The following is a 15,706-nucleotide window of genomic DNA, read 5'->3' as shown; positions in this document are numbered from 1 at the left end:
GCGACTTGTGGGGCCTGTTCCTCCAAGCTGGCTGCTCTGGTCTTAGAAACTCACCAGAGAGGAAATGGAGGCTCTCGCCTGAGTCTCTGGTTTAAGGCGCTCTCTGGAGGTAGGCCCTCCACTTGCAGGGAAGGGGCAGAGAAGGACGCTGATCCTCCTCTGTCACTTGGAAGCTGAGAGGATCGTGTCCCAGCCGCCCTGCGGCTCCCCTGGGAGTCATGGGGCCTGTGCCTCCCGGCTGGCTGCTTTGGTCTCAGAAACTCACCCAAGAGAAAATGCAAATAATAGTTTTTTTAAATGTTCATGTTAGTTTTATGTAGCACTTGGGAAATATTGGCTACTATCAATACATCTCTAAGAGGGAGAGAAAGGACGGGTCAGGAGACTTAGTGGATAAAGAAGCTTGCAACCCAAGCATGATGACTTGGATTCGATCCCCGGGGTCTGGATTCGATTCCCAGGACCCACATGGTGAAATGAAAGAACTGACTCATGCAAATTGTCTGCTGACCTCAACACACGTACGGTGGCATGTGCACATGTGAACACACACACACACTTTTGAGAGTGTGGGAAAGTTAAAGCTATTCTTGCAGAAGCAGGAATTTTGAGTCAAACTGCATATGTCTGCTCTGCTACCATTTAGGAAATAAATTGAAAATGGGAACCAAACCCAGGTCCTCTGCAAGAACAAGTGCCCTCAGTGGATGAGTCCCTTCTCCAGACCCTGCTACCACTGACTTTTAAATTCTTTGCTCTGCTCACGTGTCCTTGGGTGTGTGTATTTCTTACCAGTGATAATATACTCAGGCTACTCCTTCCAGTGTATGATCTTGAGAATTCACCAAACTATACAGAACCTCAGACCATCACAATGGAGGCACCCTAAGGACTTCAGCAGTCAGCGAGTTCATGTGCTGGACAATGTCTATGCCACTAAACAGTGGTTCTCAACCTTCCTGATGCTCTGATCCTTTAATACAGTTCCTCATGTTGTGGCGACCCCCAAACATAAAATTATTTAATTGCGACTTCATATCTGTAATTTTGCTACTGTCATGAATCATAATGTGAATATCTGATAGGCAGGCTATCTGATATGCAACCCCCAAAGGGGTCTCTACCCACAGGTTGAGAACTGCTGTACTAGAAGCTAGTTGCCAAATTTTTGCAACTCTGAATTTTGTTTCTCTTGTTGTATTGCCAGTAATCTCTGTCTGGACCAGGTATCATAGGTACATGGCAGCGTGTTCAGAGAACTGAAGAAGCACACACAAAACCAGAGTAGAAAATAATTTTATTCAGAAGTTCAGAATAGATGTATCGCGACTCGTCAGTGGGTCCTGAGTACTCAGGAGTATGTGTCCAGCTGTCCTTAGTGAGTGTGGAGGTAGGCAAACTGATTACTAAGAGAGGCTATGGGTGGTTTTCTACTTTGATGACAGGCTTGGGCTGGCATCAGGCTCTGTTCATTCTGCATGCCCTTTCCCACATTGAACTTGATTTTGATCATATGAATACCCAATTATGCTTAGGCATAAAATGGTTAATAGTTTTTTTCCGTTAAAATTTAACTTTGAGTATATAATTCATCTTACTGGGTATGCACTAAAAATCACCTTAGCCTGCATCAGCCCATGGCCCCTCATTCCAAGGTATGTTAGCATTTGACCACAAAGAGGCTATGGGTCAGAGTGACCATGGGCCTTTCTTTAAGGGGAGGTGCACATGTGGTTGAATGCAGATGAGTGTCCATACTACTAAGTGCTTTGTTGGGGAAGGGTATGTGTGTGTGTGTATGTGTGTGTGTATGTGTGTGTGTGTGCATGTATATGAGAGGGGTGTGGGTGTGTGGGTGTGAGTGTGTGTATGTGTGTGCATGTATGTGGGAAGGGTGTGTGTGTGTGTGTGTGCATGTAGGTGGGAGGGGTGTGGGTGTGAGTGTGTGCATGTGTGTGTATGTTTGTGTGTGCACGTAGGGGTGTGTGTGAGTGTGTATGTGTGAGTGTGTGTGCATGTATATGGGAGGGGTGTGGGTGTGTGGGTGTGAGTGTGTGTATGTGTATGTGTGTGCATGTATGTGGGAAGGGTGTGTGTGTGTGTGTGTGTGTGCACGTAGGGGTGCGTGTGTGAGTGTGTGTATGTGAGTGTGTGTGCATGCATGTGGGAGGGGTATGAGTGTGTGGGTGGGAGTGTGTGTATGTGTGTGTGTGAGTGTGTGTGTGAGTGCATGTGTGAGTGTGTGTGTATGTGAGTGTGTGTGTATATGAGTGTGTGTGAGTTAGTGTGTGTGTGTGTGTGTGTGTGTGTGAGTGTGTGTTTGTGTATGTGTATGTGTGTATAGCTGGAGTCATTCAGAGTAGTTTTGGCTAGCTAAGTTCTCCCTCCTCTGGCATACTTCTGTTGGAATACAGAGGAGATGGCGTTAACACCAGCTTGGTGAGATTAGGGAAAGCAGGTAACACTGGACTAGCTCCTCCAGAGTTTCATATTCATAAGTTAGTGACTATGAAATGCTGGCTACCCAGCTGGCTTGAAAAGGCCTACACCATTTCCTGAGTTGATGACCAAGCCATGTGCCCAGGGCCATCTCCCAGCATTCAAATAACTTTTGTAGAACTATTCAGGCCAGCATGCTGTTGCCTGTAGGTGCTGATGCCGATTTACACCCTCACAAAGAGCATCAAGAAGACAAATAAAACTCCTAAGGAACAGAGCTGTCAGAAGCCATCCAAGACTCCTTCACTGGCTGCAGGAGAGAAGCCCTCAGCAGAATCGCATCGCTGCTCATGTACAGATGTAGTCAGGAGTCAACCAGCCCATTCCTGCAGTCCTTATCTCTAAATTATACAGGTGCCCACTTTGACCAAAACAAAACAAAACAAAGCAAAAATTCCAGAAAAGGGCTAAGAAATGTCATCATGAAGATGGGGAAGATGTGCAGGCCTAATAAAAGGACTCACAGAAGTTCCTGAAGTCATAAATCCTTCTTGTGCCTTTTGAAATTGACTCCCTTTGTAAGATTTTCAGGACGCAGCTACAGAGCTTTGACATGTTGCCTTTTCTATTTTCTCCCTCCCAGTGGGGAAGCCTCAGCTAAGTGCACCTAGGGAAGAGAAAACACAATGTAACTTCCTGTCTTTCCTCTCTCCTCTACCCACGGTGTGGCTGTGATCTAGCCTTATTGATGCAGAGAAAATCAGAGCCAACTAGACCTCCAGATCCCTTCCGTCAGGGCTGCCTTGCCCTCCCCATCCAGTCTAATCTTACTGTCTCCCAACAGCATGTGGTAAAACACTGGACTCTGTTACATACTTCCAAATCCTGGAACTAACCCTGAGCAGTGTCATTAAAGTAGGCGGGTGACATTTTTTTTAAGTCCAAATGCTTGTGCTCTGGAACACAGGAGGGTAGCTTTAGTTTACAGCAATTTACTGTGTGTTTTATAAAGAACTGAGGGAGAATATTGAAGATTCTGACAGCAGATGACAAACATTTCAGGGTATAAACTTAAATAACCATATTTGATCATTATAAGTTATGATCACATATTAGATCATCACACTTTCCTCCATAAATATGCATCTGTATTATGGGTCAATGAAGAAGGAAAATAAAAACACAAGGGTAGCAGGTTGCTTCTCTTCTGTGTGTTTGGAGTTAGGTTCTCAGAACCCATGTCCCGCGGCTCACAAGCACCTCTAACTCCAGGTCTGGGGCAGGGCATGTGTGGTTCCATGCCCTCTTATGGCCTCCTTGGGCACCTACCTACACATACACAGCAGAGTTACACATACACAAGTGGATAAAAGTAAAAATATAAATAAACCTTTTTTATTAATAACCCCAAGAATCCAGATTGCACAGAGTCTTGGGGTAAGAGGGGGCTGAAGCTGTCAAGCCCAAGGCCTAAGCAATAAAGGACGAGAGAATGACTGAAGTAATATGGTCCGTGTAGGGATGGACTCAAGGAAGATGTTGGGAAGTGTCTTCCTGAAACCTCGGAGACACTCAAAATAGCCACCTGCCCCCTTCCCACTAGATATTTTTATTTGTGACAAAGTGACATTGAAGTAGATGCACCACATCCCAAAGATGCCTTCTTTGAGGAAAGAAAGCACCAATTTGGGTGTGTGGATTCTGACACAGTTGCTAAGCATCAGATATATCACTTTAGAGCAGCTCTTTAAATATGCAGTATGTTCAGATGCAGAGAGCAGCCAGGAACACTGGTGTCTTATTTCTTTGTTGCTAAGGGTCTTATTTCTCCCTTTGTTGTTTTTCTCAAAACCTGGAGTTTCCTTATTTGAAAATATTTATGTGTGTAGGAGAGGAGAGATTCTGGGCATTGTTCTTTGAAATTTGCTCTTTTTACATTACTGAATTCTCACACATCTTTTTCTGCGGGGCAGAATGACTCTAGTTTTCTTTACAACCATCAGTGCACACATCCACGGGGATTTTCCACGGCTGGGCTCATGATAGCTTTCCTATGCTGAAGGATGGGGTGGGGATCTGTATTAACTTTATATCAGCCTGTGAAGCGACCTGACTTTATTTGAAACCTTTATCACCCTATAAGAGGTAAGTTGCCTTGCTTACTTACAGATGGGCTGGGGCAAAGGCTGTGATTCAAGTGACAGTCTTGAGATGATCTACTTTGAGATTTGGGATACGTCTTTCTGCTTTCTGGAATTCCAGTCTCTTCTCCCACAGCTTCCTACCCACTTCACAAAGATGTTGTGAATATTAACTTCAAAGGCTTTAAGCACTTCTAAGGAAGACATGCACTAAAGACAAAGCATTAAGCAATCTGAAATAGGCTCTACTTTGTATTATCATATAAATTATCAGGAGGATTTTATCTAGAGAGTAGTTACTTGGTGCTAAATCCAGCTAAATAATAGAAGAAAAAATGCACAGATGAGACACAAACTCACACAGTATCCTGTGATAGAAGTATGTCTGCCATTGTGCCTGCAGCTGCATAGGGATAAAGGTAACTCAGTGTGCAAATTGTCTGGAGCAGGTACATGTGCATTCTTCATGTGCTTGGTTTTAAGTAATAGCATCTCCATTTGACTGTGGCCATGGAATCAAGTGAGTAAGGCAAGTTAGCAAGTAAAACAGCATTAGCAAGAAACAGAAAAAGAAAAAAGGAAGGATATGTGGATGGAAAAAGGAAGGAAGGAAGGCAGGAAGGCAGGCAGGAAGGAAGGAAGGAAGGAAGGAAGGAAGGAAGGAAGGAAAGAAGGAAGGAAGGAAGGAAAGAAGGAAGGAAGGAAAGAAGGAAGGAAGGCAGGCAAATTTGGCTGCAATGAAATAACTATAGACTGTCAAATAGATAAAATTAAAAAGCCTGAGGTCAGCAAGGTTGGCAATAATGAAGCAGCTGGACCACAGATTCATTGCTGGTAGGAGCATGAGAAGAGAGTGGAAATTCTTCCAAAGTTAAACATAACCCACACAATGATTCCAGGACATGATAATATACACCAAATATAGGCTTTTAATGCTAGTGGGGTTTCTCAACAGGTACTTGTTTCCAAACCTAATGACCCAAGTTCAATCCCCAGTACCTACATGGTGGAAGAAAAGAACTGACCCCTCAAGTTGTCCTCTAACCTCTCTAGGCATGTGTGCATGCATGCACGCATGACCCCACTACCCAAAAATATGATTTTCAAAAGGCATATACACTGGTATCCCTATTTTTATTCAAATCTTAACACTGGCAATAATTCAAATTTCCATTAACAGACAAATGTATAGATTAGTGATCTTTTACTATATGATCCTACTCAACAATAAAAAAAGAGCAAATTTTTGATATACACCACCATGGACACATCTTACAGATGTAATCTTGAGTGAAAGAAATCATAAATAATAAGTGGGAATAGGGAAGATTTTTAAAATGTGTTTTTGATCACTCAACCTAATAATGGCTGCAGCTGCAGGCATGTTGGAAGATGGTCTTCCAGAGTTCTATCTACTCTTAAGTACAGAGGGAAGAGTATTTCTACTGAACAGGCTGAAGCTCAGAATGGTGAGCCTGCATTATTCTTCCGAGGTATTGCAACCTCACTCCCCTGTTCAAGAAATTGGCTCCAAGTGATTCATCATATGGAGACAGTTATTTTCAGTATACCTTATATACCTTCATGCATGATAAATGCAAAATCTTGGGGGAACTATCTAACCAAAGACAGCCGTTCAGAGGTTACACAGTCCCTAAGATGGTGCGGTTCATACAGAAAACAGACACTTAGTTTGTGTGATCAGATTTTCCCTCAGGAATGTGAGTTAGGAACTAGAGATGTTGACGAGTAAGAGCACTTTCCATGCTGAGGAGCAGCACATAAACAGCTCAGTGTGGTGGCACAGGCCCCTGGCACCTTGGTATTGTGGGGCTTGTAGGTACCAACATGGCTTTGGTGCAAAGAGAGACCCTTCCTCTAAGGACAGAATGGGGAGAGTAAGAGAGCAGGACACTCAACACTTTTTTCTTGACTTCATGAGCATGCACAGGTGTGTTTGAATTAGACAATGAGAAGAGTAATGCAGGACAAAACCCAAGTGCCGGAAAATGCATGAGTAAAGACGACCACAGATGCCCTGATGGGATAGAAGATACGAAGCAAAGGCAGGATACAGAGAAAATACTTACCCTTGGGGGATGATATAGCCAGAAGTAGCAGCAAAGACCATGAGAGAAAAGTCTGGAACCACTGCCATGGGGCCCTGACTTTGATGGCACAAAGTCTGAGTGCATGGCTATAACTCCCTTTCTTATCTCAGTATGCAGAAACAGTAGACATTGACTTTGACATGAGTCCAGTTTCTGTTCTCTGTAACCAGGAAGCCCAATGTGATACATGCAGTGATATAATCGTTTTATCAGCACACACATATTCTTATTGTTTTGATAGAAACCACAAATTCATAAATTTGATGTTTGGCCCATATTTGTTGAACCACCTGTAGGGAAGGTATTTCTGGAAACTTTCAGAGGTAAAGCCCACCTTGAGGAGCTGGTCTCCACAGGTATAGGTACAACCTAGAGGAAGCCTAGAGTGCCATAGACTTGGTGGACACTTCTTGTGGGAGTTCAGAAGACAAGAATGCTGACAAAAACATGGAGGCTCAGATGGAAGTAAAGTCTTTATTGGGAATGGGACAAGAAACCATGCTTAGCAGAGCCTAGCCAAAATTCTGCCTACATTTTGCCCATGTCCTGAAAATTTGAGTCAAACCCCAGGTAATGGATTATGGCTGAAGGGATGACTCAGTGGCTAAGAGCACTTGCTGTACTTGCAGAGGACCTGGTTTTGGTTCCCAGCATCTACATGGTGGCTCACAAGTCCATTTCCAGGGAATGGGAATCTGATACTTTCTTTTGGTGCCCATGGGCACTGTACACACAAGGCACACACACACACACACACCCACCCATGTAAAGATTCATATGCATAAAATATATATAAACAAATCTTTAAATGTAATGGACTAATTTGGTGGAGAAGATTTCAAGAAAGTAAAAGAGCTAGGCTGTGGCATGGTTATTGGTAACTGCATTTGTTCATATTTATAGTGAGAATTAAGAACAAAAAGCAGAACAAAGCATATGCAGTTTGGTAGAAAAGGAACCTGTTAGGTGGTGAACAAGGAGGCCATATTTATTAGCAAGATTAATTCCTTTGAAATAGACAAGCAATTTGCGTAAGAACAATAGAAAAGGTGTCTTGAGGGCAAAACCCACTTACCATAAGCTTCACAGGAAAGTATTATAGTAATAGTAGGTGATCTCTGTAATATTTAAAGAATTAGGTATCAAATATGACTTGTTGTAATTCCCATTAAGAGATCCCCCAAGATTCTCCCCTCTCCATGACAGCCATCTTCCAAACATTTTGGTATCAGGACTTCTTAAAGATCTTAATACATTGTTATTTATTCATAGTTAATGTGCTGTAAATTATATAAAGCATAAAGTGTAGTTCAATTTGCTACTTGGTTTATTAATAGTAAATCTAGTTGTCATAACAATTTTTTGAAAGAGAACTATTTGTGAAAAAAAACAGAGTGAGGCATGTCACAATAGGCAAATCTTTTCACATTCTGTCTTGTGAATGGACACTTTATATAACATTTGTACCTTCTGGTATCTTCTGCAGTCAATCTATTGCTCCGTGTGCCTACTAGAAAGCTCCATATATATTCATGAGAGAATAAAGGACAATAAATAAGTCAGTACCCTCGCAGGTTTTTTCGTGTTCTATAGTGACATCTGGACTTTTAAGAATCACCAGGTCCGAAGAATGAAATCTGATTCTTAGGTATATCATGAGCTTTTGGTGAGACAACCCTACATACACTTCAACTGTCCAGAGATGTTCTTTCTTAAAGCCATGCAGAATCCCACTCCTGCTCAAACGCACAAAATTTTCACTTCTATATATTTTCCAAGTACTATTTTCTCTTTCAACAATGCCTATTCCAGCATACTCTACTAGGAGTTAAAGGTAACTCACTAAGAAATAACCTCTCAAACCCCTGAATAGAAGTAAAACAATGTGGAATTGGGTGGTATACTGACTGGTTTTGTGTGCCAACTTGACACAGGCTGGAGTTATGACAGAGAAGAGAGATTCAGTTGGGGAAGTGCCTCCATGAGACCCAGCTGTGGGGCATTTTCTCAATTAGTGATCAAGGGGTTAGGGCCCCTTGTGGGTGGTGCCATCCCTGGGCTGGAAGTCTTGGGTTCTATAAGAGGGTAGGCTGAGCAAGCCAGGGGAAGCAAGCGAGTAAGAAACATCTCTCCATGGCCTCTGCATCAGCTTCTGCTTCCTGGCCTGCTTGAGTTCCAGTCCTGACTTCCTCTGGTGATCAACAGCAATGTAGAAGTAAGCTAAATAAACCATTTCCTCCCCAACTTGCTTCTTGGTCATGATGTTTGTGCAGGAATAGAAACCCTAAGACAGGTGGGTAGGAGGGATGAAGAGGAAGGAGAATATGAAGGAAGATGGGGAGAAGAAGAAAAGAGGAGGAAAAGGAAGAGGAAGGGGAGGAAGAGTGGTGGACACCTTTCTTGTGAACAGCATTGAGTTTTGAGTTGTTGCTTCCTATAGGGTGCAATGGGCTCTCCAACATTCTACTCATGGGAAATCTATAGATCCACTACCCAGGTCCTGGCAGCACTGTTTAAGCACCCCTGAATGAATCTACCACCTTTCTGCTAAATTTTGATAGTGGAGTAAGAATCCCCCTAATCCTAAGGATTAAGAGCCATTACACAAATGCCCAGATCTATATTCTTTTCATTTCAAAATCTAAAAGAAGATAAATCTCTGCATCTTCCCTGAATGGTGAAGAAAGAATCCAGCAGTGGTAAAGTAATGGCTTCCCTTTATAGGAAAGGACATGCAGTTGAGCTACATCTTTTTCTACCCGGTACCCCAACCACACATACAGTACAGCCCACACTTCCTACCTGCCCGAGGAACCTCTCATCATGCTCAAACATCAATTATTCAGTTTCCCAACTTATTGTCCTGTCTTGTAGCACCTCTTACATAAAGGCGTTCAAGTGACATTAAGGCCATCACACTCAAGATATCAAGAATATGAACAGTAGCGAGATGCTGTTTCTGCCTTCAGAAGGCCTTTGTGATGCATCTATGGTTCTGTTTCTCATGTTTCCTTCAAGAAAGTTGGAAGCATCAGGCACACAAAGATTGTGATTTCACTAGAAAAATGTATGCACATTTGTCTTAGGGTTTTATTGCTGTGAGGAGACACCATGACAGCAAAACATTTGATTGGGACTGGCTTACAGTTTCTGAGGCTTACTCCATTACTGCCATGGCAGGAAGCCTGGCAGTGTGCAGGCAGACATGGTGCTGGAGAGAGAGCTGAGAGTTCTACATCCCTACTGGCAGGCAGCAGGAAATGAATGTCCACTAGACTTGGCTTGAGCATTTTTGACCCAGAAGGCCTGCCCCCAATGACACACTTCCTCCAACAAAGCCACACCTATTCCAATAAGGACACACCTCCTAATAGTGCCACCCTCTATGAGCCTATAGGGGCCATTTTTATTCAAATCACCACAGAAATCTCTTCATCCCTGAAACTGGTCTACATCTGTGACCTTCATCTGTGGCCCTGGTCTCAAGACTCTGAAATCTTTCTAAACAACCCTTGTTTCCTGTCAGGACCCAGTCAGACCAATGGCATGGAGGATCATCTTCCAGTTCAATTTTTGACTCAATTTTTTTTCATCCTCTTAGTTACATGCAGGCTTTTGCATGTTTGTGTTTCACATTTTTAACATTAATAGTAGAAGCCTTCAGTATCACTGTTCATCGTGTAAGAATCTAGAGATAACACAACCCACATTTTAGGCCCCAAGAGAATGGAGAGACTAAGACTTCATGTGATATTCAGCCCCAAGGAAGACGCAGTTTTGTCTCCCATAGCTCATTACAGACCTCCCATGAGTGATTCCTCCCCATGCCAGGCCGCAGAGGATGCGCTCACCAACTGGATTGTAGTGACTGACTTGGGGCATGGCTATTGCCTTCTGCAAGTCCTAAAAGTATGATATAGTGCCCACTTGCCCCAGTGAGTATCTCATAGTCTGTGACACAAGGTGAAGGTGCAAACACCACTGTCACTGCAACTGGCTTCAAATCCCTGCATGAGCGGTGGCCGGAGGTCACTTTAACTTCTCTTGTTCAACTCATCAGTGGCGTTGTAATCCACAGACCTCACAGGTTTGCTGTAGCATTATCTAACTCACACAGACAAACCCCAGGGAGCAGAAGTCACCATACACTGCAAGTACAATAAATTATCAGTTGCTACCAAGCAAAATGAGTCAGATACTGCTGTTGGGTGTGAACTTTATGGGCCATATCCAAACCTGTTAACTACTGTCTCATCTAAGCAAAATGATTTTCAAACTAGAAAGGTGATGCCTTTCTACCCCAACCCTGGAGACAAGCAGACCTGGCTGGCCTCCAATTTGCAATCCTCCTGCCTCCATTTACTAAACTCTGGGATTTAGAGCATAAGCCACCATGCTCAACTGAAATGGCATTTTAAAAACTGTATACAAATACCAAACATTTATGGGTTGATCTTACCGACTAATATTTTATTTTAAGACAAATTTGCATGATTCTAGTATATTATATCCCAAATATTCATATCCAATTTTTAAAGTGCAAATCAAGCATTTACACAACTGCAATATCTTGTCTTTGCAAAACCTCTCGCTACAGGTGTGTCAAATGCTATAATCAGTCTACCAGATAGATACTGACTGTAGTTTAAAAGACAGAATTTAATAACATTTAGGAGTTCCACAAAGCTCAGAAAGTGAAACTAACAGGTAACCATGGAATGGAGTGAATTTTGCACATTAGCTCATAAGTCATTCCAAAAGCATTAAAACTTATTTCAAAGATTTCAAATGTACAATTACTTTTGCTGTCACTCAAAGCATAGAATCAACATTGAGAGACAGACAGAGAGAAAGACAGGCAGAGATAGACAGACGGACAGAGACAGAGAGACAGAAGGTGCTTTTATTGGTTCATCCGAATGAGTAACTCTAATGAATACAACTATTTCCCCAAACATTTTTCTATATATTACAATTCATTTAGCAAGATCAGCAAGTGGGGGTAAAAAGAAGGCAAAGGTAAAGTGGACCACTTCTCCCATCTTCCCTTCAGCATAAAAATATGGCAAACTCCAGATTCCCCACATTGAAAAGGCCAAACAGGCCACAAAGGAGCTTCCCAGAGCCTGGGGCTTGATAAGGTGTCCCGTAAAGGAAGAAAGCACAAGCACCCGGATGTGGGCTTGCCCAGCCTTGCTTCTCTCGCCTGCTATTGGCAACCATGTTCTGATTCTGTGGCTGCCCAGTTTCAAGCCTGGACTCCTGCATGTTTGTAGCCACCCTGAGCACGTGCCCAAGCATAAGCACCCGCGACCCGTGCTGATGGGCATGCTCTCCACTGCACTACAGAATCCTAGATTGGCAGCCCTCTGGTTTAGAGATCCACCCATCAGGCTGAGGAAGACGACTCCCTTTAGCCTGAAGCTGCCCTGCCCTGCTTCCTGTAGCTTCCTAACCTTCCTGCTAGTGAGGAGGAAGTCAGGAAGAGATAAGCCAATGATTTTACTATAAGAATGACAAGAACCGTGGCCAGCAGTTGCTATAGGGTAAGGCATGAGAGATGTCTTTGATTTTGAACCTTCCTTTTGGGTACTGCTTAGCTGACAGATGAACTTAAAGGAGCCCCAGCAGGTGGGGCCTGAGAAGGAGTCTGTGCACACATACAAAGAAATTGATTTGTGTGCTGTGGACCTGACTAGGTTGCCAAACTGCTGCAGTGCAAGCATGAAGTCTCAAGTTCAATTCCCAGAAGGTCTAGTTTTCTGTTTTGCTTTTTTTGAAAAAAAAAAAAAAAGCTAAGCAAAGCAGTACAGTATGAGCCTTTAATCTTAGCACTGGCTAAGCCGGGTTTGGGAATATCCCTGGGGCTTAGGACCAGTCAAACCAAATCAGTGAGCTCCAGGTTTAATAAAAAACCCAGACAGTAAATACATAAGCAAATAAATAAGGTGGAGACTAAGTTTCTCATAGACAACCTCAGGCCTTCACCTGCACACAGATACCCATGAACACACACATGCACACACATGCACACACTCATGCACACACAAATCCACATACATACACATGCACACACATATACACGTGCACATATGAGCACATACATGCACACATGCATGCACACACACATTCACACAAGCACACGTGTACATGCACATGTGCACACATATGCACACACATATATACACACATGTACAAGCAACACACATACATACATGTACATACACACATAAGCATACATACACATACAAAAATACTTTTTAGAAGTATTTAAAAGTATTTTAGAAGTAAGGTTTATTGCTTAAACCTTACTTTTTTTCTAATGTGGTATTATGGTGGTCAGGGGAGTACCTGAAATTTATCGTGCCACTCATTTCCCAACTTCCCACGATCAGGTTTTTTTTGTTGTTCTTTTTTTGTTTTGTTTTTTTTCTTTAAAGATTTATTTATTTATTGTATGTAAGTACACTGTAGCCGTCTTCAGACACATCAGAAGAGGGCATTGGATCTCATTACAGATGGTTGTGAGCCACCTTGTGGTGGCTGGGATTTGAACTCAGGACCTTTGGAAGAGCAGTCAGTGCTCTTAACCGCTGAGCCATCTGTCCAGCCCTCCCCAACCCCAGGATCAGTTTTATTTATTATTCCCCTCCACATTTCAGTGGGAAGAATAAGCTTGATCTGAGGGTGAGATATTGAATAAACAGATGCCTCAGGCACGGCAGCTTCTGACCCCATTTCTTAGCAATGTTTGGTCTTAGGAGTCATTGTTGCTTCCCTATTCCAAAGTGAACTGGAATCCTACTCATGTAATACATAAACCCTCCCCCTATTCAAACGCAGCACAGTTTCCAACTCCTTGGCCAGAAAGGCAGTACATCCCAGTAGAGGGCATGCACCGTGAAGACGAGCCAGATCTGCTTTGGATAGGTCTATGAGGGCTGGCAGAGGGAAATTTCCTGTATCAGTCTGGCATCAAAGGAGAGAGGTGAGGCTACCAGGAAATCATCTAGCAAGCTGCATATGCGGGAAGTAGCCAGTTCCTGAGAACGGCTGGGCCGTCAGAAAGGAGTCATGAGCTGCTGTCTGGTAGCTGGGGACAGCTAAGGTGCAAGGGATGCACAAAGCCACATAACTGTGTGTCATAGGAGCACGTCTGTACACGAGAATTCCTACTAGGATGAGATGCATTCCACACACAAACTTCTAGCCTGCAAAAATGGGCATCTTTGCAAAAACACCACATGAAAATCAAATAAGAAACCAACAGAAGGGGAAAGAATATTCATCAGAAAAGACATCTTCATACAGAAGATAAAATTATAAACCAAATATGCTGACATGATCTTAAAAACAAAACCCCAAATAAAGCTACCTTACTTGTAGAGCAAGAGCTCATAGCAGGTGTACAAGGGCCGAGGACAATCAAGGACAATCCTACTTCAAGGGATAGTGTCTTGTGCACTGTGTAAGAGCATTCACCTGTCAACAAAGAGCTGAATGGCCAATAGCAAAGCAGGAGAGGATAGGTGGGACTTCCAGGAGAGAGAGGAATGCTGGGAAAGAGTCCGAGGCGGGAAGATTCGTCACCTAGACATGGAGGAAGTTGGACATAAGGAACTGAGGAAAGGTAACTAACCAGCCATGTCACTGACATAGACTAGTACAAACAGGTTAATATCAGTTAAGATCTAGGTAGGGAGCAAGCCGAAATGAAGGCCATAACCATTGTAAATAAAAGTAATCTTCCATGTCATCATTCGGGAACTGGACCAGGCATAGAAAAGACCAAATGGTTACACAAAAGAATAATAAAGGGGAGAGATTTAAAAAAAAAAAAAAAAAAAAAAAAAAAAGAGCATGTGGCTAAGAGCATGTACTGCTCCTACAGAAGGCTAATGTTCAGTTCCCAGCACCCACATCAGGAAGCTTGCAATCATTAGTAATTCCAGCCCCAAGGGATCTGATTGCCTCTCCTGGCCTCCGTAGGTCCATAGGTACCCAAACACATCACACACACACACACACACACACACACACACATACACACATACACACACTCCTCCTCCTCCTCCTCATCATCATCATCATCACCACCATCATCACCAAGGTTTATTTTTTAAAGGTATAACAATTCAGAAATATGGTAGCAAAGGTTCGGAAGGCAAGAAGACAGGGCAGGGCTAGATGTGCTGACTTAAGTACCACCTGGAAGAACAGCTGATAAGATCATTTCTGGTAAGGGGAAATCATGACTTTAGCTAAATCTCACTTCAAAGTCAAATGAACTTAATGTAAAACCTACAGAATCACCAAGAGGAGCAGGAGGGGAAGGAATTGCAGAAAAAAAACTTGTTACTCTTGTTTAAAAGCCAACAGATAGTCATGTAAAGAAAGAAAAATGTAAACATCACTGATTAAAGTCCCCTTGCAAAGGATTCCGCAAGACTTTGAACTCATTGCCTGGGGCCAAGAGATGAGGGGCAGCTCTGAGAGCTCAGCTTCATCGAACAACAATGCAACTGCGTGACACCAGAAGCATGCCCCCCCCCCACACACACACATACACTACTGGGCTACACTGTAGTTGATAATCAACATTAGAAATACAATGTACCCGGTATATGTTCTCTAGGCTTTTTAGGAAACATGGAGTTGTTCCTTTGGCCACATACATGCGGATCTACAAAAAGGGTGATATTGTAGACATCAAGGGAATGGGCACTGTTCAAAAAGGAATGCCCCATAAGTGTTACCATGGCAAAACCGGGAGAGTCTACAATGTCACCCAGCATACCGTGGGCATCATTGTAAACAAGCAAGTTAAGGGCAAGATTCTGGCCAAGAGGATCAATGTGCGGATTGAGCACATCAAGCACTCAAAGAGCAGAGACAGCTTCCTGAAGCGGATGAAGGAGAATGACCAGGAGAAAAAGGAAGCCAAAGAGAAGAGCACCTGGGTTCAGCTGAAGCGCCAGCCTGCACCACCCAGAGAAGCGCACTTTGTGAGGACCA

At 43.1% G+C, this 15,706-nt stretch overlaps 1 protein-coding gene across 1 annotated transcript in view; it reads right to left on the bottom strand.

Moving 5' to 3' along the window:
• Positions 1 to 7,140: 7,140 nt before the first annotated feature.
• Positions 7,141 to 15,706, bottom strand: part of Dera (deoxyribose-phosphate aldolase) — a 97,676-nt gene continuing 89,110 nt past the window's right edge. Inside the window, exon 8 of the mRNA XM_031383709.1 lies at positions 7,141 to 7,809. Within this exon, the coding sequence (XP_031239569.1) occupies positions 7,654 to 7,809 (156 nt within the window). The 3' untranslated portion in view covers positions 7,141 to 7,653. The remainder of the gene's footprint in view (positions 7,810 to 15,706) is intronic.

The sequence above is a fragment of the Mastomys coucha genome, unplaced genomic scaffold (assembly GCF_008632895.1).
Source record: "Mastomys coucha isolate ucsf_1 unplaced genomic scaffold, UCSF_Mcou_1 pScaffold20, whole genome shotgun sequence".
Classification (NCBI taxonomy): Eukaryota; Metazoa; Chordata; class Mammalia; order Rodentia; family Muridae; genus Mastomys; species Mastomys coucha.
This window is presented reverse-complemented; position numbering and strand designations above follow the sequence as displayed.